The sequence below is a fragment of the Delphinapterus leucas genome, chromosome 12 (assembly GCF_059928025.1).
Source record: "Delphinapterus leucas isolate spDelLeu-1000000601 "Yukka" chromosome 12, BTC_Dleu_Yukka2, whole genome shotgun sequence".
Classification (NCBI taxonomy): Eukaryota; Metazoa; Chordata; class Mammalia; order Artiodactyla; family Monodontidae; genus Delphinapterus; species Delphinapterus leucas.
The window spans coordinates 86,972,303-86,999,557 of record NC_143140.1 but is presented as its reverse complement, the minus strand read 5'-3'; the positions used below and the strand labels follow the sequence as shown (position 1 = coordinate 86,999,557).

The 27,255-nt window shown below is 47.2% G+C and overlaps 1 protein-coding gene across 2 annotated transcripts in view; it reads right to left on the bottom strand.

The window, feature by feature from the left end:
* Positions 1 to 4,605: 4,605 nt before the first annotated feature.
* The window catches only part of ZDHHC14 (zDHHC palmitoyltransferase 14), a 277,973-nt gene continuing 255,323 nt past the window's right edge, over positions 4,606 to 27,255 (bottom strand). The window contains exons 6-9 of one of the 2 annotated variants that reach the window (XM_089922184.1): positions 26,266 to 26,368; positions 24,878 to 24,987; positions 19,961 to 20,063; positions 4,606 to 5,833 (exon numbers count right to left, since the gene is read on the bottom strand). In XM_089922184.1, the coding sequence (XP_089778310.1) occupies positions 5,480 to 5,833; positions 19,961 to 20,063; positions 24,878 to 24,987; positions 26,266 to 26,368 (670 nt within the window). In that variant the 3' untranslated portion in view covers positions 4,606 to 5,479. Of the gene's footprint in view, positions 5,879 to 19,960; positions 20,064 to 24,877; positions 24,988 to 26,265; positions 26,369 to 27,255 lie in introns of both variants that reach the window. The other variant, XM_022560194.3, reaches the window with a different exon arrangement.

Below are 27,255 nucleotides of genomic sequence, written 5' to 3'. Positions count from 1 at the left end.
TTCTGCTCCCTCTCTTCTTCTTTCCTTCCTGGAATATGGCTTTGATGGCTGGAGCTGCAGCAGAAATTCTGTGACCACGAGGTGACCTTGAGGCTGAAAGCCAGTGCTAAGAATGGCAAGACAGAAAGAGAAATAAGTCAGGACACTGATGATCTTGTGCAGCCATTACTCTGACCCTGCACTGCCTACCTCTGGACTTATTTTGCATGACAGGAAAGACATCCTTTTGTCTAAGCCACTGTTATTTGGGGGGTTTTGTTCCTAAGAGCCAAACACGATTCCTATATGGTGAGTTTGAAAGTTGGTGTATGTGTGTGTGTTAGAAGGTGGAACATTGAACAAGTGGATTAGGGGGTTTGAAGTTTGCATCGTTCTAAAGTCATTAGTAAATACAAAAATTTGAGAATCACAGCAGTAGGAAACCAATCTGGATATCCATGATCAGAAAACCCCATTACATGTATTATCCAGATGGGTGTCTACACAGTGCAGATTCATTAGTGCAAGTCAATCCTCCTCTCCCATACACCTTGTTGAATTACCCAGTGTTTATCCTATGAAGACTGAGGTTTACATTTGATGCCATTAGCAGTTTTTATTGAAGGAGGAAATAGTTTCTTAATTCATTTCAGGTTTAAGATCAATTCTGCAAACATTGATTAAAACATGAAAGGCATTTAAATAGGCATAATTATCTCTGAAAACATGCAATGTTATGTGTTATGTTGTGTTCAACATTGTTTAGATTTAGGGCTTTGAATCCACTAGAGTTTAAAATGCTTTTTTTTTTTTCTTCCATGCCAAAATGTTTGACTACTGTGAAATACTAACCCAGAATGCCCTGGGCAAATGATTAGCAAGGCTTCAACTTTTTTTTTTTTAAACTGCAGGCTAAAACCATCTCCATTTATATAGAGCCCAGAAAACATGTCTCTTTAGATATGCCATACAGCCTCTTGATTTAAGAATCCATCTTAAAATATCAAGGGCAATTAGAGTTTTTCACTCATATCTTCATAAGCAATACCAAGTACCTTTTAAAAAGTCAACAATTGATGGAAGAAAAGTCTTTGCATGAGCACAAGATGCTCACTTTCCAATCCGTTCTGTATGTAACTCCTGGGGTTTACGAGATTGAAAAAATAAAATAATACCAGTTGAAGCCATTTATCTAGTTGTGTGGCAGCTGCAAATTCAGTTGCTCCAGAAACAATCCAGTCTCCAACCTCCCAGTTATTTTTAATCGCTGGATTAATGTACTAACCACTTGTATTTGAAAATCCATCTTGGCTGTATTATCAGGACCACGTACAATGGGCAAGTAGACAGGATTTACCGATTTACGAAACTGTTAGTATCTTTGACATTTTTTTGCAAGAAAACAATGCTTCAGCTTATTTGATATTCCAATGACAACTTATTCTTATAAGACTGAGAGAGACACACATTTCAAGAGAACAAGTGAGAGGCAGTTTTTTTTTTTAACAAGGTAACATGGAAAACAACACACAATGCCAAACACATGCCTCCGGGGCAGGTGTAGGGGGACCAGCAGAATTAAGAATTCGTTTGAAAGGCTCTCTCATTTGGACACGAACATGCAAGACTCACAGGAACTTAATAAAAAATGTAAACATCGATTTGATTTAGGCTCAGCTTCAAAACACTTGTAAGGCATTAATTAGAAAACTATATTTAACATTTATTCCCTTTACTCTCTTCTCTTACCTGATCAAGAACTAAACGGGCTAACCAGTGTAGATAAATAAAAGGCAACTAACTTTAGTATATTCCTTATACTATTAGCTCAAACCCCTGACGCCTTTCAGCTAACTCAAAAACCATAAGGCAAGGCGGAGAAGCATGGGGTTGCTGGTGAAGAGTATGGTTTCTGGGCTGAGCTCTGGGAGGGAGCAGTTAAGTTACAGAGAAGTGTTTGCCGGGTGGGGCTCTGGGAGGCTCTGAGACCCACAGGGGAGCCCGTCACCACCGCTGCACCCACCAAAGGGCTGCGCCAGGGACCCCACACAGCTTGGGTTCCAGTATTTCCCCGTAGATACCACCACAAGCCCCAGCGCCAAGGACACCACTGCCAATTTTGGCAAACCCATTTCTCTTGCTGTTGAATCAGAAGACCCAGGCCCAGGGCATGAAGTGCTAAGTGCTTTCAAAGCCACAGAAAGGGCCTGACCCTTTCAGCTCTCAGTAGGAACACGGCTCATAATATGGGCTTTGCTTCTCGTTTTGAACCCTGGTCGACATCCTAAACACAACAGGGGAAGATCACAGTGCACTTAGAGGGGTCGGGCAGTGCTCCGAAAAGATCTGGGACCAGAACAGGTATTGGGCATTTTGTTGGCACAGTGTGAAAATGTCCCATCATTCTCACGGGCTGAAATGATTAAATCTGAAAGCTGGAATGAGCATTCTTCGAGTGAGCACAGCACAAATGCTGGGCCGAGTGTGTCCCGAAGCACAGAGTGACATGTCATCACGCCCTTTCAAATGCAGGCTCTCAGCTGCCCTGATGCTCCATCCCACAGCCTTTCTAGGGACCAGGGCATTCAGGCTAAATTCAGCCTTCAAGTGCCTGGGAAGCCTGAAGTGCCCGAGCACTCCCAGGAGGTTGGAAGCAGATGAATTTTTAAACAACAAAATGAGTGTGTTTGATAACCGTCCAAGCTTTAATAGCATGGTAAAATACCCTGTTTTTTCTTATAGCTAGCATGCAATCAATCCGTAACACACTGACAGGATTTAGGAAGATCAAGGTTTATTCAGACACAACTAGATGGAACCACTCAATATTAAATATATTTATATATAAGCAGTTAATGGGAAATGTAGACCCATCACTGGGCAAGTCAGTCTCCTAAGATCAACACTCCATCCATTGGGAAGAAGGAAGATCCTGGGAGCACGACTGTTCAACCTGTAGACTCTCCATTCTTTTTCAAGCCACAGAAGAAAGGGCTATGGGTATCTCTCTGGTTTGGGGTCTTAAGAGGTTAATTGTCTTAGCAAATTGGCCCATTCAAATTAATCTTCCTCTTGGACCCTGAATAGCTTTGATTGGTGTCACCAATATCCCTAATCCCCTCTTTGATAAATGACATCAAGTGTGTACAGGGGATGGAGTTGAAGATGGGATGGAGGATTGAAAATAAATATTAAGAAAATATTCATTATGTAAAGACAAATGAGTGAGCAGCCTTGCTTCTTGGATTTTTTTCACAATGAGGTGGGAAAAGGGCTGGTCATGGGAAATTGCAGTTATTGAATTAGAGAGTGTTAGAGATGGAAAGGCCACTGACTTTGTCCTCCAGGTGAAGAAGCCAGGAATGGATGTGGCCACATAGGTAGCAGTGAGAATTGAGCCACCTTTCTCTTCACACCAGGCCCATTTCTCTCCTTGGGTCCCTGGGGAGCAGATGCAAGGAGGCAAAGTGCAGAGAGAATTTGGGAAGTTGTGGAAGGCACACTGTGGGGCTGTCACTTTTTGCTCACAGGCACTGCCTGCAAGGAGAATCCCTACGTGTTGATGACCGTGAGCCTGCATGTGTGTGGTCGTGTAAGGAGCTCTGTCCCCTTTAGTATAAGTTCCAAGTGGGTACAAGTACTTAGGAGGTCCAGAAAATCAAAAATGGCTGCACATAATTTACCTTTCCCATTTTCTATTCACATATACAGAATGAAACATAAGGATGATTCAAAGATACCATGATGCAAGACTTCCGCAGTTACTTCCAGCACAAATTATTTTTTTACCTACGAAGAATTGGCCTTATTCCAAATAGACTTGAAATTGTGCTTTTCTATTTCTTTTATATAAAATGGCAACTCTTTCCCACGAGAAACAGCCTTTTTCCTTAAATGCAAATCATCCAGGGCTTCTGGTATCACCGATCAGTGTATCCTGCCTTTCATATGGCTGTGAGGAACAGAGCATGATTTCAAACATAAGTCAGTTTGGCTGTTGGGTTTATCATCTGGAAAGAAGGACAGAAGCCAGCTGAGTTCCGGCCGTTGCCTCCAAAGTGACTTACTCCCTAAGTACAGAGCCAGTGAGTTCCCTTCTAGATGATACATGAACACGGATGAAGCGGTAATTTTCTAAATTCCATTCTGATTGGTGGCTAGGTAAGAATGACAATCTACGTGGTCTCTGCCTAAAATAAGCTGGTTTCTCCTCCTCTTTTCTGATACCTTTACTGGGACCTCAAGTTACCCTTCAGCTTTGGCAACACTCAAACACAACGCAGAGCAGAGCAGACGCTCCAGAGCCCAGCTTCTCCCTGAGCCCTCTCCCTACAACCCGCCGTAGATTCGCTGCCATGGGCCAATCTGTAAACGGGGAGTAAATTTCACAAACACCGTGTCGAAAAGAGATAACTAAAGAAAAGAAAAAAAAAAACGGATGGAAATCTGCTCTATTACCTAAGAAATCATCCCATCGTTCTCCCACAATTCAAAGATTTGACATTTTGACTGTTTGGGGACCATTCCTCCCTAGGGATACTTCAATAAAACTGAACTCCCCTCAGGCCATCTGGGTGACGGTGTTGTCATTTCGGCTGTTAAGGATAACTGTACACAGATCCACAATAACAGAGGACGTCCTTTTATTGGCTGTCCACAGGAGTTTGGTCACACAAGGAGGTGAAGACTGTGGCAGGTGTGGTACAACACAACACCTCGGCTAACTACTAAACAGAAGGTTAACTGATGCTTGATGGGATAAAACCCCGGCAGCCCTCCGCAGCCCAGGCGCGCCACCTACCCATGTAGAATTAAGCTGAAGAAGCTGGCGATGGATGGCGTGGTCCATTAGTCTTGGTTTGTTGCACTGTCTTCCCATAAAACAGCACTTGAGAATTCACAAAATTAAAGAAAAAAAAGAAGAAAGAAAGCAGCAGTTGCCTTTCAATACCATCACCACCGTGAACAGACTGCAGCGTGGCATGCAAGTCCACATCTGGTCATTGTTTCCCTTTAGGTTTTTCTTAAATTAACAAATGGAATGCCATGTCTGTTTCAAATATTAGTAGCATAACACTTAAGTGCAATTTCAGTCCGGCCACAAGTGTCATAAACCTTCCGTGTATCTGTCCCAGAGCAGCAAGAGGAACGCCCAGGCAGCCTCCTCTCCGCCCAGACTCCGACTGGGTGCCCCCGGAGGCTCCTCCCTCCCCACGCCCACCCTCCATATTCCAAACACCTGAAAACAGCTATGTCTCTGTTTCCACCGTTATCAGAATGGTCAGGGTGGGGCAGAGAATTCAAATGGAACCAAGCTGCCAGCCTTTGGGTCCTGCCCGCCTCTGCCATCAGAGGGGGATCCGATTTTTCTCCCAGGGCTCTTCCTGCCTCAGGACCTGGAGTCGTCGTGGCCACCCCGGCACTGGGTCGCCGGAAGTCGCGGTGGGGCCGTCCGTCCGTCGCTCCTGCTGTCTGCAGCCCCCGGGCCGGGGCCCCGCGGTCACACGGAGCTGAGCTTCACTAGGCCGCGCACCGAATCCTCGTGCAGAGAGTCCTGGCTGGCGAGGCCCAGGACGTGCATGGTGCGACTGTGCGCCAGCGGGCTGCCCGCCAACATCCCGGGCGGCGAGGGCGCTTCCTCCGGGGTCAGGAACTGGTGGCCCACGTGCTCCTCTTTCAGGGGCAGTATGTCTGTGAGCGCGGCCTCGGCGGCGAGGTTGGGCATGGAGGAGGGCGGCGTGGGCTGCCCCAGCGTCAGGCTGGCGCAGGGCGTGCCCAGGCCCGGCTTCCCGGGCAGGTGCAGCTCATCGCTGGCTAGGCTGGGCTCGCTCTGCAGCAGGGGCGTGGCCGCGGCCTGCAAAACGAATTTGGTGCTCTGAATGCACTGGTCTTGGTCGCACTGGAGAGCGGGAGGGAGCCAGCAAAGAGGAGGCGAGAGGAGTTGGCAAGGGGTGGGGAGGGAAGGGGGCACAGGGGGCAGGGAGGGGCGGGATACAAGAGAGAGAGAAACCCGTTAGTGACACCTGGGTCAGGGAGGGCAGAGAGGGTGCACAGTAGCTCAGTTCCATTTGGAGACACCTGGCTCCTGAACAGCTGCCCAAACTAACAGTCACCCACAGGTGTCCTGGGAGTACCACGCAGCCGCAGGCTTGACGCCCCGGCCCCTGTTCGCACACAGGACCTAATTTAAAAACACTCCCGTGGACAGGGGCACGGGCCTTGCCACCTGCAGTGGCCTGAGGCCAGTGCTACTTCTATGCTGAAAACCACTTTTACCACATTGTTTTAAAAGTACAGGGGCCTGTCCACCCATTTCCCGGCAGCATTATTCGCAATAGCTAAAAGGTGGAAGCAAGTGTCCATCGAGAGATGGACGGATAAACAAGATGTGGTCTGTACAGACATGGAGTATTATTCAGCTGTAAAAAGGAAGGATATTGGGCTTCCCTGGTGGCGCAGTGGTTGAGAGTCCGCCTGCCGATGCAGGGGGCGCGGGTTCGTGCTCCGGTCCGGGAAGATCCCACATGCCGCAGAGCGGCTGGGCCCGTGAGCCATGGCCGCTGAGCCTGCGTGTCTGGAGCCTGTGCTCCGCAACGGGAGAGGCCGCGGCAGTGAGGGGCCCGCGTACCGCAAAAAAAAAAAATAAATAAAAAGGAAGGATATTCTGACACGTGCTGTGGCATGGATGAACCTCGAAGACATCATGCTCAGTGAAATAAGCCAGATACAAAGGAAAAATACTATATGATTCCACTTATATGCGTTACCTAGAGGAGTCAAACTCAAAGAAAGTAGAATGGTGGCTGCCAGGGTCTAGGGGGAGGGGTTGGGGAGTTACCCTTTAATGTATGGAGTTTCACTTTGCAAGAAGAAAAGAGTTCTGTAGATGAATAGTAGTGAGGGTTGGATAACAATGTGAATGTGCTTAACGCCATTGAACTGTACACTTAAAAATGGTTAAAGTGGTACATTTTATATGTATTGTGCCACACACACACACAAAAAGAAAAAGACACGGTCAACAGGAGCCCCTGAGGGCCTGATCAGACTATTGGTAAAAGCCTTAGAATTCCTCGCTGCTAAGTTTTCAGCAGCTTCGAGAACCATTAATTGAGCTGTGGTTTTTTTAATCTGTGAAAGAGAATGTCAACATTTTACAAAATATTTCCTTTTCTTCGAAGTGTTCTTAAATCTTAATCTCGTGTCCTTTGTTTCACTTTACCCGCTGGGCAAAGGAAATAGTGGAAACACATTTTTCTAGCTGGGGGAATTTGGGTCTCTGATACTGTTGAAACCCTTCCCTTGAGCTGCGGGCAAGTTTCCGAATAACTTGGAGATCTTGAACTTGAGTCTGTGCGGTGACTTGTTACCGAGTTTCAGGAGCAGGTGTGGCTATTAGGGGAGCTTATCCTGACTACGTCTGAGCAATAAGCGAGGCGCTCCACTGTTTCTGAAGAAGTTCTTAGAACAAACACATTTCCCTTCTTTACAGATGCATCTCGTATGGGTGGGTGCCTTGCTCAAGACCTTACAGATAAAAGTAGGGGATGGATCTGGGGCTTGGGACTGGGATCGTCTGACTGCAAACCCCTTTTCACCACCGCATATTCGACAGCTAGTAGGTGCTTAAGAAATGTGACTTGTCCATTATCCCCACTCTCTTTTTTCTGAACTCTAGAGTTACCATTGAACCACATACTCACAGCTTTGTGATGGAGGGACCTTGCCATCTTCCTGCCCAGACGCACACCTAGAACTTCCATCACTCACCCGCCTCCAGGCACAGAAGCAAACCAAACCATGCAACGCAGCCTTCAGGGGAAAAGAGAGTTTTCCCGAAGTCACACTTCTTTTACTTCTTCTGCTTCAGTGTGTGTGTCCTTCCTAGCCACGTGGGTTTCTTTCTAAAATCATGAGTGGTGGGCCATCCCCCAGCCGGCCCCCAATCCTCCATGAGGAGGTGGAAGAGACACAGTCTCTAAGGAATTTGCGGGTTTTAGAAGTTCAAAGACCTTGGTTTCAGACAAGAGTAAAGCTCATGACGGAGCTTTAAAAAGGGAAAGCAAATCCTGGCTTTTCTCTGATGGCTTCATTCCAGCCAAGGGAACTTCAGGACACTGAGAAGCTAGGAGAAGGGTGGGAAAGGGCTGGGGGCTGGGTGGAGGGCTACTCCGGATGAGACAAAAATGCCATTAAAAAGTGCTTGAAAGGGGCTGATTGTTAGGCATTGACAGTCATTTAGTGTCTGCGTTTTCCCAATCGTCACCCGAATTTTTTGCCACACCAGTACTCATCCAGTGGGCAACTGCGTAGCCTTCTCTGCTCTTGCAGGGAGTTTCGGCTCGGGGCAGGGACCCTTGCTGCTGTGGGACAGCACAGCTGTCGGAGCTGCAGACAGCTCGGGTCCACTCACGCTCTCCAATGCTGTCAGTTCCGTTCAGCACATCGGCTCAGTCTTGACAGAGCAGAGGTGGAGAAGAGCAACCTTCCTGATTAAACATGCATCTTCTGGAAAGTCTCCCAGGGCTCTGGATATACTGTGCTTTGCAAAGAACATTTTATGAAAATCAACATTTATTGCTCTGGCATTGCCTCCATTTTCTGTAGCTCAGTGCAGCCTCTGAGCCGCCGCACCCTGCCCGTGACCCCAGGGCTGAGATGCTGCCCCAGCCAGAGAGCTCCTGCTCTCAAGCCAGGCCCCTTCCTGGATGATGGAATCTTGTTCTCAACTCTTCCTTCTGGAGCCCTCACTCATCCTAATACCTCGGTCCACACAACGCGCCCAGCTCTGGGGAAAGATGAAATTGCAAACTAGATTTGCTGGTCTCTGTTGACCAGAAGAAAGCCTTTTTTTTCTTAAATTGAGAACTGATTGGCAAATTCTATTGCCAATAGATAGATAGATATTGCCAAGGGATCAGCCCAAGTAATTCTGACTGGCTGGCTCCAGACTCACAGGAAAATACTGGGGCTGGCCAAAAAGTTCATTCGGGTTTTCTGTAACATCTTACAGAAAACCCCGAATGAACTTTTTGACCAACTCAATAGATTAGAGGTCAGAGCTGGAGGAGATTCCCAAGGTCAGGTGGCACAAGCATACGGGGGAGAGGCGGGCTCCCCACTCTCTTTATCTCTTTCTCCCTCTGTCTCTCCGGTCAAGTGTCCTTTCCCCTTCCCTGGTCACGCCTCTCCAGCCATGCCCTGAAGCAGAGCTCACGGGCACCCAGCAGAAAACCCTGGGACAAAAGGGCTGCCAACAGTGTCTGTTAAGTTCCTTAGAGCTCACGTTCACCGGGAGGTCGACGTGGAGTTTGAGGGGCCCTCTGAGATTTTGCACTAAAGCATCCCTGCGCTGACTTAAACGAGACACCTGTGAAACAGCACAGCATAAACTGGTTTTGCCTCCTTAAATAGGTTGTTGATTAATCAAACAAGTTATTTACGGAGACAGCACTGCGCATGTGCAAGACGGGACCCCCATGTCTTCAGGATGAACCCGGAACCGGGAATTTTTCACTTTATGGAACTCAGAGAAGTTTGTGGAACTCAAGGTGTTGCCACTGGAGCCCTTTTGGAAGTGAGAAGTCTTTCAATAAGGAAAACCTGGCTTCCAGCAGCACGAGTAGCTTGTATGGACTGACTCAAGACTAGCCAACCAGCTTCCAAGTTTGAAATTCCCCGAACCCCTTAAAGTTCGCCTGAAACCTGGATGGAGGAAACAGATTTGAGTCCTGCCTCCTGTCTCCTTGAGAGTCAACCTTGCAATAAAGCTCTTTCTTTCTTCAAAAGCTGGTGCCATAGTCTTGGCTTCTATGCACATTGGGCAGTGAGTGAGCCCTTGCTAGGTAGCACCTGGAGGTGGGTTTACTCTGAAGCTATGAGCTTAAGTCCAGGGCCTTTTGTTTGCTTGCTTTCTAAGGCCTTGCTTGTTGTTTTGTCTTGCATATTATTTTCTTTTCTTTTTTTCTTTTATATAAATTTACTTATTTATTTTTGGCTGTGTTGGGTCTTCGTTGCTGAGCGCAGGCTTTCTCTAGTTGCAGCGAGCGGGGGCCACTCTTCATTGTGGTGCACGGGCTTCTCATTGCGGTGGCTTCTCTTGTTGCGGAGCACGGGCTCTAGGTGCGTGGGCTTCAGTAGTTGTGTTAGACGGGCTCAGTAGTTGTGGCTTGCGGGCTCTAGAGTGCAGGCTCAGTAGTTGTGGCACACGGGCTTAGTTGCTCCGCGGCATGTGGGATCTTCCTGGACCAGGCCTCGAACCCATGTCCCCTGCATTGGCAGGCGGATTCTTAACCACTGCACCAGCAAGGAAGTGCCTCTTTTCCTTAAAAAGGGCTCCAAATTGCATGACTCAGGCCCCTCCAAACCTGGGTCCACTCCTGCACACACCTATTGGTGCTTTCCTGCAGCCAAACCCACAACACGTTAAAACTGTAGCAAATCCGTCCTCAGCCTCATGGCCAGGACCCTGTTGAAAACGTGCTCCAGTTTCCCAGGAGTAAAGCTTAAGGACTTAAATATATGAAAGAAAACATTTAGCCTAAACCATTTAATTTTTTTAAAAATCGAAATGTCACAAATCTTTTCAAAATGACTATTTTGAACAGTGACTTGTGTTATCTGACTTTAAGCACCTGTTCTACAGGGATTTGTTTAAATATTTTAAAAGATGACTGTCTGAGTATAGTTGTGGATATTTCCATTGTTATAGGGACTGCTTTCATATTAATAATGAACCTACTCTGTCCCCTCCTCCAGTTTACCTTGCGGCAAGATTGTATCAGTGAGAAGGTTGCTGGGACCACCATGAACCTAAGTGTCTAAATCCTGCTGTAACCCATAGCTTTGAAAATAGTTTGCCACATTTAAACTGATTTCTATTTAGAAGACCATTCCCATTTGGGGTGCCCAGGGACCAGGCTTTCTTCCACAGGATACTGTGTTATAATCTTCCTACTGGTTCATAACAGGACACTAAAATGGGTTCCAATCAAGGAAAGGGCAATTAATTCCACTCTACCCAGTGGAATTTATAATTCTCATGATATTAACTTTGCACGTTTTGGACATCTTTTTAGAAGAAACTCAATGACTAGGGGATATCTGATTTAAAAAAAAAAAAAAGTCCAGCCTCTTCCTCATTTTGCACACTGCCAAAATTCCAAGGAGGATGGGCTAATAAACCATCATTGGTTGCAATTCCCATATGAGACCTTCAAGGGACAAAATAGCCAATATTTTCAGGGTTACTGTGAAGATGACCCATGAAAAAATGTCCTTACACCTTATTTGCCCATTCTAATCCTTATTTGCCCATTTCTTCTTGATTTTTCTACTTAATTTTTTCTCTCTGGCCTCACTAATTCTCTTCTCCTCCTTCCCTCTCCATCTTTTCCTTCATTGATTTCCTTCCCTCTTATCCTTTTTCCCTCTTCTCTCTTTCTTCTTCTCCTCCTTTTCTTCCCCGCCCCTCTTTTCTCTTTGACCTTTTTACGCCACCAACCCGCCTTCCTGGCTGTTCATTCAAGGACTCATATCTTCAACCAGTAGAGGGAGACATCACTGCTCACTTTTTTTCTCTCACAACTTGGAACAGGGCTTATATTCCAGCACTAACACCAAGAAGCCATGAGGTATATTTCAATGTATCTAACCAGTTATATAATCTTAAAGAGAAACAAGCAAGCAGCCAGAGATTGGACAGTGACAATCCATCACTATGAAGAGGAAATTGAGAAACTCACTGTTTTCATTCCAAAACAACACTTTAACGGTTCATATTTATCAAATATTAGATTGAACCATATGAAATTGCCATTTTTCAGGCCAAAAGTCATCCAAGTGCTGACTACTAATAGAACAGAAACATGACTGCATTTAAGAATGTCTATGGACAGACCCTTCTGTTGGCAGCATAAAACTAATACTGTCTGGAGTGCTGGAGCGTTTGCTGTGGTTGCAGTAAGTCACTGACAGGGGGCTGACTTACTGCCCAAATGAAGCGCTGGCGTTTAACTTGCAAAGAAGCTTATGGTTTCAGATGTTTGGACGTCACACACATTATCACTTAATGTTACAGTTTAAAAATACCATAGAGATAAGTTATTTTTGTTTCTGCAGGTTTTCAAATAAAATTGCTCATGTTGGAATACATTTTATTTTGCTCTAGCTGACTTCTTGTTTGAAATAATCCTAGCATACAGATTAAAGGCTGCCAAAACCAAAGCTAGGTGTTTTCTAGATGGTCTTATATACAAATTAAGAATAAATAAAATTATTTACTTCTTTTGCTCCAATTCTTTCAAAAGTATTAGCATTGGGCATCGGTTATTTCTGCTTGGCTGTGAAGCTATGTTCTGGGGTCTTATGAATGCTCATTTACTTTAATAAAAACACTATAAATTTCTAAAATCCACCTAAAATATAGGTTAGGAGGAGTGCTTCCTCTTTATTCTTTTTTAAAACATTATCATTTAAGTTTGCTCAAGTTATTTTTTCTATTATATTTGATTTTTCAGACTATGCATGGAGAGTCCTTCTGTGAAACTAGTTTAATAAATCATGCAACTGCTAGGTTTAATCTTGTTTTGATATTGGATTAAGAGGATTTAAAATGAGGTTAAGTAAATATAGCAAATGATTAAAAAAAAATCCAACAATTATGTACTATGTTAGGGTTAGACTATCTTTGTGTTTAGCAAGTGACCCCAAAGGATCACAAGTGCCGGCTTTAAACAAACTATGATCCTGATGTCATATAGAACTTAAATTATTTGACAATCAAATGAGATATGCACACTAAAAAAGTGGACCATACCTGAATGTCATGACTGTGCATAGACACATTGTCATGGAAAGACCTTCAGTATAAGGTAATAATAAAAGCCAATAATGAGGAAAATAGGAATAACTAAAACATGGTCTTCAGTTGGCACTGGGGTTATGTGCACAAAATTCCAGTGTGGATCCTCAGAATTGCATGGGTGTTCAGATGACAAGGGCTATACTGGGGTCACATGCACTATTTAAATACTTTAGATGTCACTTCATTACTTCTCTAACGTTTTCTTTCTTGGGAATCTGTAGTAGAGGGAAGATCGCTTAGTTACTAAATAACCATCCCCATCCCCCAATTATGTGAGATGGTAAGTTAACAGTGAATTTTCCCATTTTTCAGATAATAAGACCTCTATGGGTACTTTGCTGCCAGCTATCTATCAATATTTACATAATTTTTCTGCCCTGCAATTATCAGTATGTTTATCTAAGGCTACAGCCTTTACTTTTATTTCTAAAATAGTGCAATTTCCCTAGGAGCACTTTTCCTATCATTCGGGAAATGCCTTTCTGATCTAGACTTTAATAATAAAATAATAGGCAAAAATTTGGCCCAAGATACCTAGAATCTCTTTCCCTCCAGCCTTTCCTTTCTCTGCAAATGAACATGCCAAGTCTGGTGCTAAATATAAAGTCTCCAAATGCTCCTCCTTTGAGGTGAGCACTAGAAACACTTCTAGGTCAGAGGAATCATGTTCCACGGCTAAGTCAGTATTTACTGCTAGTAGAGCGGGTAGCAAAAATGGGGGAATATGGCAATGTTGGCTGCAAAATGTCCTTTAATCACAGAGATAAGGCTTCTATTCCCAGGAATGGTGGATAACCTATACTGGACTACTACTGCCTCTGTGTACAAGGAAGTATATAAAACTGGCCAACATACGTGAAGCAAACAGTTTCCAATAGTGCACAACAGACAATGCAAGGTTGCAATCCCTGAGAGGAGGGAAACTCACAGGTGAGCCCCACAGTCAACCAGCCCTTTCCTTGGGAAGAATTTCCCAACCATGGTATAGGCTGAACAGAGCAGAGAAGTTCTTCTGAGTAAAGAAAGCAGAGATCAGAGGGTAAGGAAGCTTAAGTGGCTGGATCTGTATGGCAGGGCATTGCAGAAAAGGATGCTGTGCAGAGAAGGGGGTCAGAAACGCTAGTAGGGGTTTCCCACACAAGTCTATAGCTGTGCTGTGTATGTGCAGGAAAAGTCCCTTCCCCCTTCCCCCCCCCACCCCCCAACCCAGGCTTATGAGACAACAGCTATAATGGGGCTGAGAGAGGCGTAGAGATACTAGAAGTTGAGAAAAGTAGTGCTGGGGGACATTGATCTCATTAACACCCCCAATACCTTGTTAACATGCCTGGCATCCAGCTATCACATTAGGAAGGCTATACCTTAGGAGTAAGAATCATACCCTAAACTAAGACCCTAGACCGGCCCTAACAATGGCTAAATCAAACCCTGACAAGACCTTTGAGGGAGACAGAATTTGGAGGTTGAGCTCCTTCTAATTAGAGGGGCATGAGAAACATCTCTGACTTTCCATAAATCTGTACTAACAAAATATAATACAAGCCTACACAAGTTCAAGATGATTAGCCACTAATTGAACTGCCTGCTAAAACAAGGATCAACACTTCAGAAGATAAGAAAATCCAGTCTCTACAAATATATTACCCAAAATATATCCAATAAAATATCAATATACATACAAATAAATAGAAAAATGTAACCTAGAGTTAAGAAAAAAAGTGGTGAAAAGGCACCAAACCCAAGACAGCCCAAATATGCTTAGCAGATAAAGACTTTAAGCAACATAATAATGTTCAAATATTATAGAAAAATATGGCTTCAGTGAGTAAATAGATAGGGAATCTCAGTAGAGAAATGAAACTCAGCAGAGAAATTAAACAAACCAAATGAAAATTCTAGAACTAAAAAGTATAATAACCAAAGTGAAAAATTCTCTGGATTCATTTAACAGTAGATGGGAGAGGGCAGAAGAAAGAATCAGTGAACATGAAGACAGATCAGAAGAAATTATCCAATTTCTGGACCTAGAGTCTGTTATACAGAGTGAAGTAAGTCAGAAAGAGGAAAACAAATACTATATGCTAACACATATATATGGAATCTAAAAAAAAAACAAACAAGGTTCTGATGAACCTAGGGGCAGGAAGGAATAAAGACACAGACGTAGAGAATGGACTTGAGGACAGGGGGAGGGGGAAGGGTAAGCTGGGACGAAGTGAGAGAGTAACATTGACATATACACAACCAAGTGTAAAATAGATAGCTAGTGGGAAGCAGCTGCATAGCACAGGCAGATCAGCTCGCTGCTTTGTGACCACCTAGAGGGCTGGGATAGGGAGGGTGGGAGGGAGACTCAAGAGGGAGGAGATATGGGGATATACGTAAGCATATAGCTGATTTACTTTGTTATACAGCAGAAACTAACACACCATTGTAAAGCAATTATACTCCAATAAAAATGTTAAAAAAAAAAGAAATTATCCAATTTGAAGAGCTGAGAAAGAAAACTTGAAGAAAAATGCACAGAGCCTCAGGGACTTACCCTCTGGGGCAATATCAAATGAGTTAACATATGAGTAATTGGAGTCCCAGGAGGAGAGAAAATGAGATGAGGCCCCCCCAAAAAAATTGAAGACGTAATAGCCAAAATGTCCCAATTTGATGAAAAATGATAACTTTCAGATCCAAGAAACTGAGTGAACTCTGAGGAGTTTAATAGTGGAGATCACCCTTGGACTAGGTCAGTAATTTACTTGGGTACTGATGTTTCCACCTGGACAAACCTTTAACACAGGCTAAAGTGCTGCAAAATGGTTTGGGCTTAGGGGAAGCAAGTGAAGAGAAAAAAAGAAGAGTTAATGTGTCATTGGTTAACACTGTCATTTGTAACAGAGCAGAAACTGAAGTTTCATAGATATTTGCTTGGTCCAATCGTAGGTCAGATTATGGAGTGGTTACATTCAGTTCCACAGCTGGTTTTGAGACTGACCACAGCAGATTAATCACCATTCTGCATGGAAGCCCTGGGTGATGTGATTTCACAGCCCTGGGAGGAGGCTTCATGCCACTCTGCTCCATAAGACCTTCCCACCTGGGAAACTTTTGGTATATGGTTAAAGAAGAGCACTTTCCTTAGAGTCAGACTGCTAAGGACGAAAACTCAGCTCAGCCACTGGTTAGCTATGTCACAAACTTAGCCTCCCTGAATCTCAGTCTCCTCAAAGGGGCAATTAGAATACCCACGTCAGGTGGTTCTGTGAGGATGAAATGAGATGATAATGTAGCCCAGTGCCTGGCACATAGTCAATTTCTCTCTCTTTCTCTCTTTCCCTCTCTCATTTAACCAACACTCACCGAGACCAACTACCATAGGAACTAGCCTAGACAATGGGGATATAGTGCTGAACAAACAGCATTAAACATTCAGTTATTATTTTATTATTGCCTGAAATGTTTTTAATAGAGGGTAAAAACTTTCATTCACAATTAAAATTCATATATCCTGAAATTCGGCTTAAATTCCCTTTAACGTATAGATGATTGATAACAGATCTTTTGCAAAGAGCAGATTTTGACAGGAGAGAGAGTGTGAGGATAACGGGCTGTGGCGACTGAAAGCATATGGGAGGGAGTCACTCTACACACAGTCAGTATTCACGGCTACAGCGCAGCAAAGTGTAGGGTTGACAGCAGGGACTGTTGGGGTCAAAGTGTGAAGCTGGAATTGGCCAAATTCACTGAAGTTCTCTGTGCCTGTTTTATTAATCTGTAAAATGCGGATAAAATTAGTAGCATCCTCACAGGGTCAGCGTGAGTTATCCATGTGACAGCCTTGGAAGGGCATGTGGTATGCTACGTGCTGGTAAGCTGTGGGATCTGGTAAACACTACGCAGTGGGAGCATGAATGAACTGGAGAGAGGGGCTGGGGCGGAGACACGTCCGGCTTCACAGTCTGCTTAGTGCCAGCCCTGCCCGTGCAGGACTGTCTCCTCCCCCTGCACTCCTGTTAATATGGTACTTATACCACCGAAGTCATAAAGAACCACGGAAACAATGAAAAGGCTCACGCTCTAGGTGCCTGAATGCAGGCTCTGAGTTGGAAGGAACGCTGAGGGTCAATGTCCAGCCCTCCCGCCAGTGCTGACTCCTCTGTGGCCACGTTGCTGGGGGTGCCACCTCCCCCAGCCTGAACACCTCAGCGGCAGGGGCTCCTGTCTGCCGTGAGCTCTGGGTGTTGGGCATTCCCCTCTTGGATTGAGTACCATCTGCCTGCCGGGCTCACCTTCCGGTCCCAGTTCTGGCTTGTGGGACCATGAAGAACATATCTCATCTTACTTCCCCAAACAGCTTTCAGCTCCTGCCTCTCCTGAACACGTTCTGACGTACTGGGGGCACTCCCAGCAGTGGGTAGGCGCCTTGGGACCAAAAAGAGTTCCCCCAGTCTTAAGCCCAGTGGAAACCTGGGTTTCCCCTAACACAGGCAGCATGGCAAGACAGGAAGCGCAGGGCGCCCCAGGCAGTTAGCTTTTAAATTGATCTGTCTACAAGCAACTCACTACTTTATAATTGGTAATGATTTCTCTGTAATCACATGTGTGCTGGGGAATTCTTATGAAGTGAGAAAAACCCAACCTACAAATCATTTCTAAGATGTAATGAAATTTTGATGAAAGCTAAATTTAACAATTAATGAAGCTGACATATTCATGGGTCTCATAGACATTAAACATTTATTAATTTTGATTTTGCTGTTTTCTTTTCATGTTTCAGAGCTCGTAATTTTTTTTCAGGCCTTAAAATTTTTCATAGTCCCCAGAAAAGCACACAGGTGCTTTGCCTGTGGTGTCTAGTGGGTAGAATGACCATGTCCTGTCTCTTGGCCCATGGGTTAATTTGATCCTACCAAGGCCATCACTTCATGAAGCCATGTTGCCATGTCACTGCACCAAAGGGAACTCCTTCCCTCTAGTTCCTAGTTCCACATTCAAGGTGGAGCCTTTTGCAGATGTGACAAAATTGGAGGAAGAAAGGAATGAGGAAAGGAAGACAGGAACAAACTAATATTTGTTCAGAACTTCCCTTGAGCAAGCCCCTGTGAGGGGAACTTTCAAATACATTCAGTTGAATGTTTAACCAGCACCTACTATGTGCCAGGCCCTTTGTTATAAAGTGGTGATGGGAGGGAGGTGAACATCATTATCCGCTTCTTCATTTTACAGTTTAGGAACTTAAGACTCTCGGGATGAAGTGACTTGCCAAGGTCACCCAGCCCCGAGTCAGTCACTGCAAGCCCAGACTCTCTGATCCCACATCCCAGCTCTCTGCCTTTCCCTGCTGTGTTCAGTTGTACTTAAATCTGTCCATTTGCAAAGCTTTTCCTTCCATTGTCTTTCATAATTATCCTGTTCTATTATCCTCACTAGTAGTATCCAATTAGATAAAGAAACTTGACCTGATGGGGGCAGAATTGGCAGGCATGGGTGGAGAGAAAGTTAGCAAAAGATAATAAATGCTGATTTCAAAAAATAATCTTCCAGGGGCTTCCCTGGTGGCTCAGTGGTTGGGAGTCGGCCTGCCGATGCAGGGGACACGGGTTCGTGCCCCGGTCTGGGAGGATCCCACATGCCGCGGAGCGGCTGGGCCCGTGAGCCATGGCCGCTGAGCCTGCGCGTCCGGAGCCTGTGCTCTGCAACAGGAGAGGCCACAACAGTGAGAGGCCCGCGTACCGCAAAAAAAAAAAAAAAAAAAAAAATCTTCCAGCATGTGGGATGAAATCACATTAATATCTCAGATGACAAACAGGAGCACGTCTTATAGGTTTTTTTTAAATGCTAGATCGACTGGATTCTAGGATAACTAATAAAATTGATTCACATCTCCAGTATTTCAAAGTGAATTTCTACCAACCATGTCATTCCTTCATAAGTATGGCGAAGCAAACCTCCCCCAAGCTTTCTATATAGCAACCTGCAGGGCACCTCCCCCTATCCCCAGGCATCCGAGGGTACCCCATTTCTACATATTGAAATCAGCTTCCCCCTAACTGGCACCTCCTTTTATATTTCCTGTTGGTGATGTGTATGGTCATCTTGTCACCAAGCTGAAAGGCAGGAGGCACCCCTGGCTCCCTGCTCCCAGATTTCCACATCAGCTCCATCTCCAAGTCCTGGACTGTCAAAGCCTCTTTTCTGAACCCACTCTGCTGTCCTGGCCTGTTTGTCATGGACTCTGTTGTGGGTGATGCAGGTCTATAGAGAGCAAACAGTGGGCCACAAGACTGGGTCCCTTTCAGAAACACTTCTTTAGGGGAATTTGTTCCTGATAAAGAGAGGCCATTGACTTACAGACCACTGAAGAATTTTAAGGCACTGATGGTCGGGGCCAGCCAGACTGTGAGCTCAGGTGCCCATGGAAAGACTCCGTCCCTGCCCCGTCTCCCAGGTGCAGAGTGAAAACAAAGCATCCGTCCCACACCTCCACAGAAGCATGACCCAGGGACCTCTCTGGAGAGGCGCCAGTCAGTTTTTGCTGTCAATGAATGAACAGCTTGTCTGATTCTTTGCACTAAGGCGTGCATGGCTGATCTAAGGTTTTGGCTGAAAGTGGGTCAGTTTTTGCTGTCAATGAATGAACAGCTTGTCTGATTCTTTGCACTAAGGCGTGCATGGCTGATCTAAGGTTTTGGCTGAAAGTGGGGAGACCTGGCAGCTGAGCCCACTGCACATTTAAAGAGGGGCTGAGGGAGCGGGTGCAGACTGAGGCAAAGGGACAGCACGGGACTCGGGGACTCTCCACACAGCCAGCCCTGCTTGGGGCAGCTCTCGCCCACCCCAGACAGCAGCCCGGTTCTGTGTGAGGGGCTTTCCAGAGCAAGCTGCCTCAAGTTGTTTCTGGAAGAGATGTGTAGTTCCCCGACACAACCCCGAACAAACTGACCACCTGTTGGGCGGGGGGTGTAAGCCTTCGGCGGATATCGCCTTAATTTAACGCTTCCTTGCCCTCTCTGAGCCTGCCAGCCCAGGGGTGTCCCGGGAAGCTTTCTAGGTGACTGACTGTTACAGGTCAGTGAACACAGATGTGGGAGAGAAGCCTCTGTGGGGCGCTGCAGGTCCTACCGTATCGCTCTGTGACTGTGTGGCCCCGTACGCGGCCATCCCGTTGGAGGGTGCGGCTGGCCGTGGGGTGTCAGGCTGGATGTACCCTCTTCTGTCAATGAGGCTGCAAGAGAAAACAGAACAATGCAGGGGTCAGAGAGCAAATAAAAAGCCCAAAACACCGACAATGCTCTCTTAATTTCCATCTCGGGGGTCCGTCTTCTGTGATGGGCCCCCAAGGCACTTCAGAATACACCTCTGCTCGCCTTCATGTGTGGTCAGGCTCCAGAGTCTACCACTTCTGCCCTTAGAAACGCCTGGAGCATCTGTTCCCTCCCTGCCACCTGCTGCAGGCCCCGCACTCCCCCCCTCCCCCATCCTGATCATGTCACCCCTCCTGCCTGCACAGCCTCCATCACCTGCCATCGGAGCCCAGACCCCCTTGCTCGGCCTTCAGGCCTCACACAACCTGTCCCCAACCTTCCTCTCTGGCCTCAAATCCACATCTTGTCACACATGGCATTCACAGCTTCATTCCTTCAACAAGTGTGTCTGAGCACCTACTATGTGCCAGTGCTCTGCCCGGGAGTAGAAGCCACGTACCCGCTGTGCGTTCTCTGCTTTGTCGTCTCTATTTCTGTTCAGGCTGTGGCTTTTAATTGCCCGAAGTCACTTTCCCTTCCCGTCCGCTGTCTATTCTTCTCGGCCTCCAGCCCCTGCTCTTGGCCCTATATCCGCTTTCTTCCCTCATCTGGCTTCTCTTAGCCCCTGCCTGTGATCCTCCTGATGGCACATGCCACTGCTGGCCTGATGTCACAGTGATCTATACGAGTGACTTCTCTGTGGAGCAGCCCGCAGGCTCCCGAGAGCAGGCTTCATCTCGTCTCCCCCACGGCACCTGTCCCGGAGGATCTGGCCCCTCTGTCCCGCCCTCGGAGCGCCGTGGGCGCCGTATCACATCACGCTGGCTCCACGTGTTTCCGTGTGCGCCTGTCATGAAGCGTAAGCACCACGAGGGCAGAAACGAGGTCTTCTTAATCATCATTATCTCCACAGCTGCCCCCCAGCGGGTGCTGAGCAAACGCTTCTGACTGAGCGAGTAAAAACGGGTCCTCGGTCTCCCACCGACAAGTTTCCTGAACAATGTTTCTGTGTTTACTCTATGGCACTGTTGCCCAGGTAGGAGGTGAGGGTGAAGCTTCCTTTGCCATCAAAAGGGTTTTTGCCTATTTCCTCCCTGAGTGAAGACTCCGTGTTGACCTCGGGTCTAAGGACAGAACTGCAAAGGGCAACAGGAGGTTCGGCCACTAAGTGGGGCTCCCGCCCTGGCCTCCCGTGGGGTGGGGCTGGGCCTCTGAGGGACGCCCCAAGCACATCCACGTGCCCACACGCTCCTCCTCCTGGGGGCGGGGCCCGGGCGGCTGAAGGCTGTTCCACGTGTCAGCTTGGCTTTCAGAAGATACGGGTTATCATCACAGCTACCACCTCAGGTCTTCCAGTGACAGACTAACAAGCCATTAAAAAATACTTATGACAGGATCTGGAAGTGGGACTCTGCTTCAGTTTCAGTCAAATCCCCTGAGGTTTAGAAAAAACAAGAGGCTACAAGAACCTCCATCCTCCAAAGGGGAGGTGTTGGATCCCCATGCAGGACCGTCAAAGGGATTCTCAGACCAAGTCTGCAGCCGCCTTCAAGGGTGTCAAAGAGCGAAGGAAAGGGCAAAGAAGGATGTCTTGGGGAGAGGGGTCACCCGCTCCTGCCAATGATGAGATCCAGGGGTGGGGCCAGGCTCAGTCCCTGGGAGAGAGCTGGTGTGCAGCTGGCTCAAAGGGGCATGCCGGGGGTCAAATTGTTTGCTCCCAAAGGTATGCTGAAATCCCAGCCCCGGTAGGGATGAAGGGGTGGAAAATGTTAACTTACACTGAACTTTGAAGTTCCGGTTCACTGAAATGACACTATTTTGGTGGAAATGAAAGTGCCCCGAGCCTTTTTTTTTTCCAGCTGACAGGAGAAATTAAGGGACTTGCAGGGGATTTCATCCAGGAGCAGAAAAAGAACTAGGTCATCAAAAGAGTGGGGACAGCAGGGATTATAGAAAAAGTTGTTCTCAGCCTGCTTCCCATGCGTTCAGCCTGTTTAAAGTACCAGCCTCGCACCCGAGACTGTGACACTCTGCCCCAAGTCTCTTTTTGGCCCTCAGAATGGCCCTCGAGCCCCTCCTAAGCTCACCTCATCTCTTGCCTTGCCCCCCGGGACTCCCCTCACTCCCCCAGTTCCTCCTCTGACAAGCCGGGCTCTCCTCTCACCTCTGGGCCTTTGCACATGCTGTCCCTTCTCTCCTCCCACAATTCCTTCTCCCCAGTTCCTCCTGATCCTTTAGAATGGTTCATACCTTACATCCCCCTCCTCTGGGAAGCCCTGCCAGGTGTCCATGGCACCTGCACCCCGACCCCATCCCAGCCCCTCCCCCTGTGCAGACCTGCCCTGGACAGACCTGTATTGTTGACGTTCTCTCAGGCGCATCCCTGGACCCCAGCACACAGCACGTGCTCAGTGACAGCGGCCAAGTGAATTCTTACGACTGGCTGACCCACAGCACCAGCCCGTAGGGCCTGACCCTGACCACACCTTGGGACTTTCTGTCTTTCCAATCTTCCATTCCTCCTGCCAGACTTGTTATGAGGACCCCCCTCCCAAACCTGGCTGTTCCCACCCTGCTGCCCCCCCCAACTCTGGGGACACTGCAGGGAATGGGACACGGGTCTTTGCCCCCATGCTCCATGGCTCTCATGGGGAATCTTGAAGACACCCTCTCCCTCCCTCTTGAGTACATCGTTACACTAAGAATGCTTTAGACGCATCCCAGGCACATGGCGCTGGGCACACAGGTGGTGCTTAGTCCCTGTCTGAGGCGAGGGACACTGCTCATTCTTCAGGCCTGTCTGGGATGCCCGTGCAAGGCCCTGGTGCTCTTTTAGTGCACAGGGGTTGGGTGAGGCAGGGCAGAGACAGCAGAGGGCGAGGAAGGTGACAGGAGGGAACAGCGAAGACAGACACCATGCCCCTGCCCACTTCTGCCCAGGCCAGCTCTGGGAACCTGTGGGCAAGCGAGAGAGGGCAGCGCCCCATCTTCCTGCACAAACCCTCGAGTGGTCAAGCTCTTCCGAGGGGAGGGCCATCCCTGAGAAATGCTCCATCCAGAGGGACTTGGATTTTGGAAAGAATACAGCCTCAACTTAGCCAAACCAGCAAATTTAATCCAGTTGTGGAAGAAATAATTTCGCTATGACAAGACTTGATCTATAAACAACACAGAATGGCACCAAATGCAAATCAAAGACTTGGGAACGGGAAAAGAGATTCGGGCAAAACGTGAGACTTCTACATTCCTTTCCTAGATTCAGGTGTCTGTTTCAGAGACGGGGTAAGATGCTTGTTCATGTCTCTTTTGCCTCTTCTACTCTGTGCTTCATGGTCTGTCCCCACTATCCACAAATAAACACACACCAGGAGGAAACACAAAGCTAAACTGTGAAAAAACAAGCATTTCCAGAGGGTTTTTCTGGCCTAAAGAGCCCCAAGAGGGACTACTGGGTGAGTCTGGAGCTCTCTTGGGGGAGGGGCACCCTCCAGGCATGACGGACGCCCTGGCCTGAGGCAGCCCTTCCGTCCAGAGCCCTTGGCTGTCCCTTCCTGCTGTCCCTCCTCAGAGGAGGGCTGGGAGGGGCAGGTCAGGGGCCCCCGAGGGCCCCAGATTCAGGACGAGTGGCACACTGGGCTCCCAACTTTCTAGACCCAAACTGGAAAATGATCAATTTCTAATTACCCAGTGGCACCAGGAACTATAATCCAGTACCAATTAATAAGTGGCCTTGGAATATGTGTTTGATATTTTGGGGGGCGGGGTGGGGGCGGGAGCCACTCTTCCTTCCCTAACGAGGCTTCACCAAGGCTGATGATCAAACCCAGTTTGTGCTCCATGAGCACAAGTCAGTGATGACTGACCGTGCAGCTCTAAGTGCACAGCAGGGCTGCTGTGGACACAAGCCAGTAGCTTTTGTGGTTTCTCTCCATGTACACAGTTAGAGGCCAAAAGCGAGGAAGGCTTGGAAACTCATTCTAGAAACCTGGAAAACTTGCTTAGCAAATAATGTTTGATTTGGCTAATCTGTTGGAAATATTCTACAAGAGCGTAACTCATAAATAATCAAGACTTGGAGGAAGCTTCTACCATTGACACACACAGGTTCTGACGTCAGACGCCTGGGTTTGTGTCCTGACCAGGCAGCATTTCCACCTGTGTGATCTTGAGCACGTTATTTAACCTCTCTGTGTCTTGGTTTCCTCTTCCATATAATGGGATATAACAGTACCGACCTCATAGGTACAGAGTGAGGTTTTAAAAGTTAATCCACGTAAAGCACTTAAAACAGAGCCTAACACTATCCAGTAAATGTCAGCCACGGCCATTATTAACAGGACTGCTGTCTTATCATCACCACAATCTCCACTGCTTCAGCCCACACGGATCTCTCCCTCTGAACTATTCTAGCATTTCTATTCTGCACAACTCAGCTCTTAGCACTTACGTCTACAGGCTTTCTAATCGCTTCCTACCTGTGTCCTGCTCCCTCATGACAGCTGGATGTTCAACAGCATCTAATGATTCATGGGGTCACCTGACTCAGTGTCCCTGTTTTGATCCTGAGGGGATTTTCCCCAAACTTGACACAAATTCAGTAGAAAGTTATGCCAAGCGTAACACAAGCCAGATCTCTACATCGTTAAGGCCACGTCTCCGCAGCACAGAGCGGAGTGCTGACCTGGCTGGCGGTCATTGCCGCCGGCCAGGTCACTGCTGCCCGAGGCCTGCGCTAACACACTAGGGTGTGTGCTTCCCAGGTCTGTTATCGGGCATCGTGCCGTCTGAATCTTACCTTGGAGAAATGGGCCCACACAGGGCAACACAGCAATTTGTAAAGATATTTCCGTAGCTGTAGGGGTTGTAATTCTCTTTCCCTCTTTTATTTGACCAAGATCCTTTAATCTGAAAGAAAAGGATAGTCAATGACACAGTATCCATCTCACCAATGTCACAGTTCGGGCCGATCAGAAGAAGCCTGTAAAGAATGCAATGATCATTACTCATTTCTTCAGCAGAAGAAACTGAGGTACTTTTCTCAAGGAAAACTGGCATTAACCCCAAACTTGGAAATATCCCCAAACAGCAGGTGAGATTGGGGAGAAACAACATTCTCTGGGGAAGATAATCTCTTATTTCTACTACATGGTACTTAAAAGGCAGCTCACATAAGCCAGTGGAGATTTCTTGATGCTACATTTAGAGTGTTAAATAGTAAAGAAATGAATGGTAGCAGAGGAGTAACACGCCTCCCCTAACGGCCCATTTTTTTAAAAAAGATTTTTTGATGTGGACTATTTTTTTTTTTAGTCTTTATTGAATTTGTTACAGCATTGCTTCTGCTTTATATTTTGGGTTTTTTTGGCCACGAGGCATGTGGGATCTTAGCTCCCCGACCAGGGACTGATCATGCACCCCTTGCATTGGAAGGTGAAGCCTTACCTACTGGACTGCCAGCAAAGTCCTTAATTGCCCATTTATAGCCTGAATTCAGCCTCATCATATTGCAAAATAATTCTGCAGGGTATTTCTAGTGTTCTCAGTTAGCATGTACAAATAACCGTCTTAATATTCTCGGAACTCATCTATCTCATCAGCACTGATTTTTCTCAAGCCTCTGAGGCAACCTAATTCTGAGACATTTAATTCATGTACTGATAGAGGCTTCTGTCAGAATCCAAATATTCAGAGCAAAAAGGACCAGGCTCACGAACAAACATTTTCCAGCATTATGTTTTCTGGTTTTGTATTTCCTCTCCATCTGCATTAAGTACAGGCAGATAATCCTGGATAAAAAGTTAAACTTTGGGTCAGTGCGATTGCCTCCCAAAATGAAATGGAGCCGTTATCTGAGAGAGGCCAGCCTGTGAGGTCTCTCTTCATCGGGGCAGGGTGACAAGTTGCTGATAGAATTATTGCAAAGGAATAGAACAGAATCCCTCCTCGGGCCTTGGAATTGGGGGTCACTCGGCCGATCTTAGTATCTAAGTGACGTGGTCAGAGAGCAGGACAGTTCGGAGATTCGCAATAGAGAAATTGGAGACTGATGTCGGAAAATGCTTCCCGTGCAGGCTCTTTGCTCCCAGGGGCTCCCATCTGGAAAGGGAGCCCGGGCCCCTCACTTCTTCTTTCTCTATTTCCCACAAAAGAACATGCCCGCGTCCCACCTCACCAGGAACTTACGTCTTCATTTGTGGTCTGGTTGGAGCTGATCAGGTACGTGTGGAAACCCGAGAGCCCCACGATGGACCAGACGGAGAAGAAGCAGACCACGGCCTCCAGCACGGTACCCGGAGTCAAGGAGGTGAACCAGTAGGACCGTGACGTTCTTAGGGCCCCAGGGAGCTGGATGACTGAGATTTGGACAGAAACCGCCCCCAGGCCCTCACTCAGGCCCTTGCGTCCACCTAGCCTGGCATCAGTGGTCTTGTAGCCACAGGAGACCCTCAGGGGCAGGCACGAGGCCACATTCTCCTTCATGGTACAGCGTTTGTGCTCAGTTAAGTGATCGGTGGGCTCCCTGAACAGGTCTCGTTCCCTTCTCATGGCTGACAGTTCCTCTGACTGTCCTTCCCACCCGAGCTTGGCCCTTTCCTCGTGACTCACTGTGTAGCCAAAGGTGGCGGCAGCAAAACCAGGAGGCACACTGGCTGGAGCTGGCAGCGGCCCAGGCTTTTGATGAATGGACCCAATACTGAACATCACTTCAATCACAGGCTCTACCTGTGGCTTCTGAAAGCTGGGACTGTAGCACTGACAGGTTTCCCTCTCGACCTGATTTGAGGCTGTGACAGTCATTTGCAGGGCTGACCTCGGGCGGCTGAGACCAGGCACGGTTTATCTTCCTGGCTTTCTCTCTCCCTGGATGGCCCTTCCACCCACTGGCTGCCTGCCCCCGCTGTGGATGGGCTTCTGACCCGGTGGGGCCATTTCTCGGTGTGGCATCAGGGTGAGCGGCATTTTTTCTTAGCGGACCTTTTCCCAGCCCCTCAGCCCACGCCGACACATATGACTGTCCTCAGCTATTGACAGGCAACTAGAAAACCTGGCTCCACACCAGACTGTGAGTGATGGGGAGTCTCGGGTTCCACAAGATGCACTAAAACCAAAGGAGAAAAAGCCCGGCATTCTTCAACAGACGAGATAAATCAGCCAGGAGTGTGGCAATTTGAA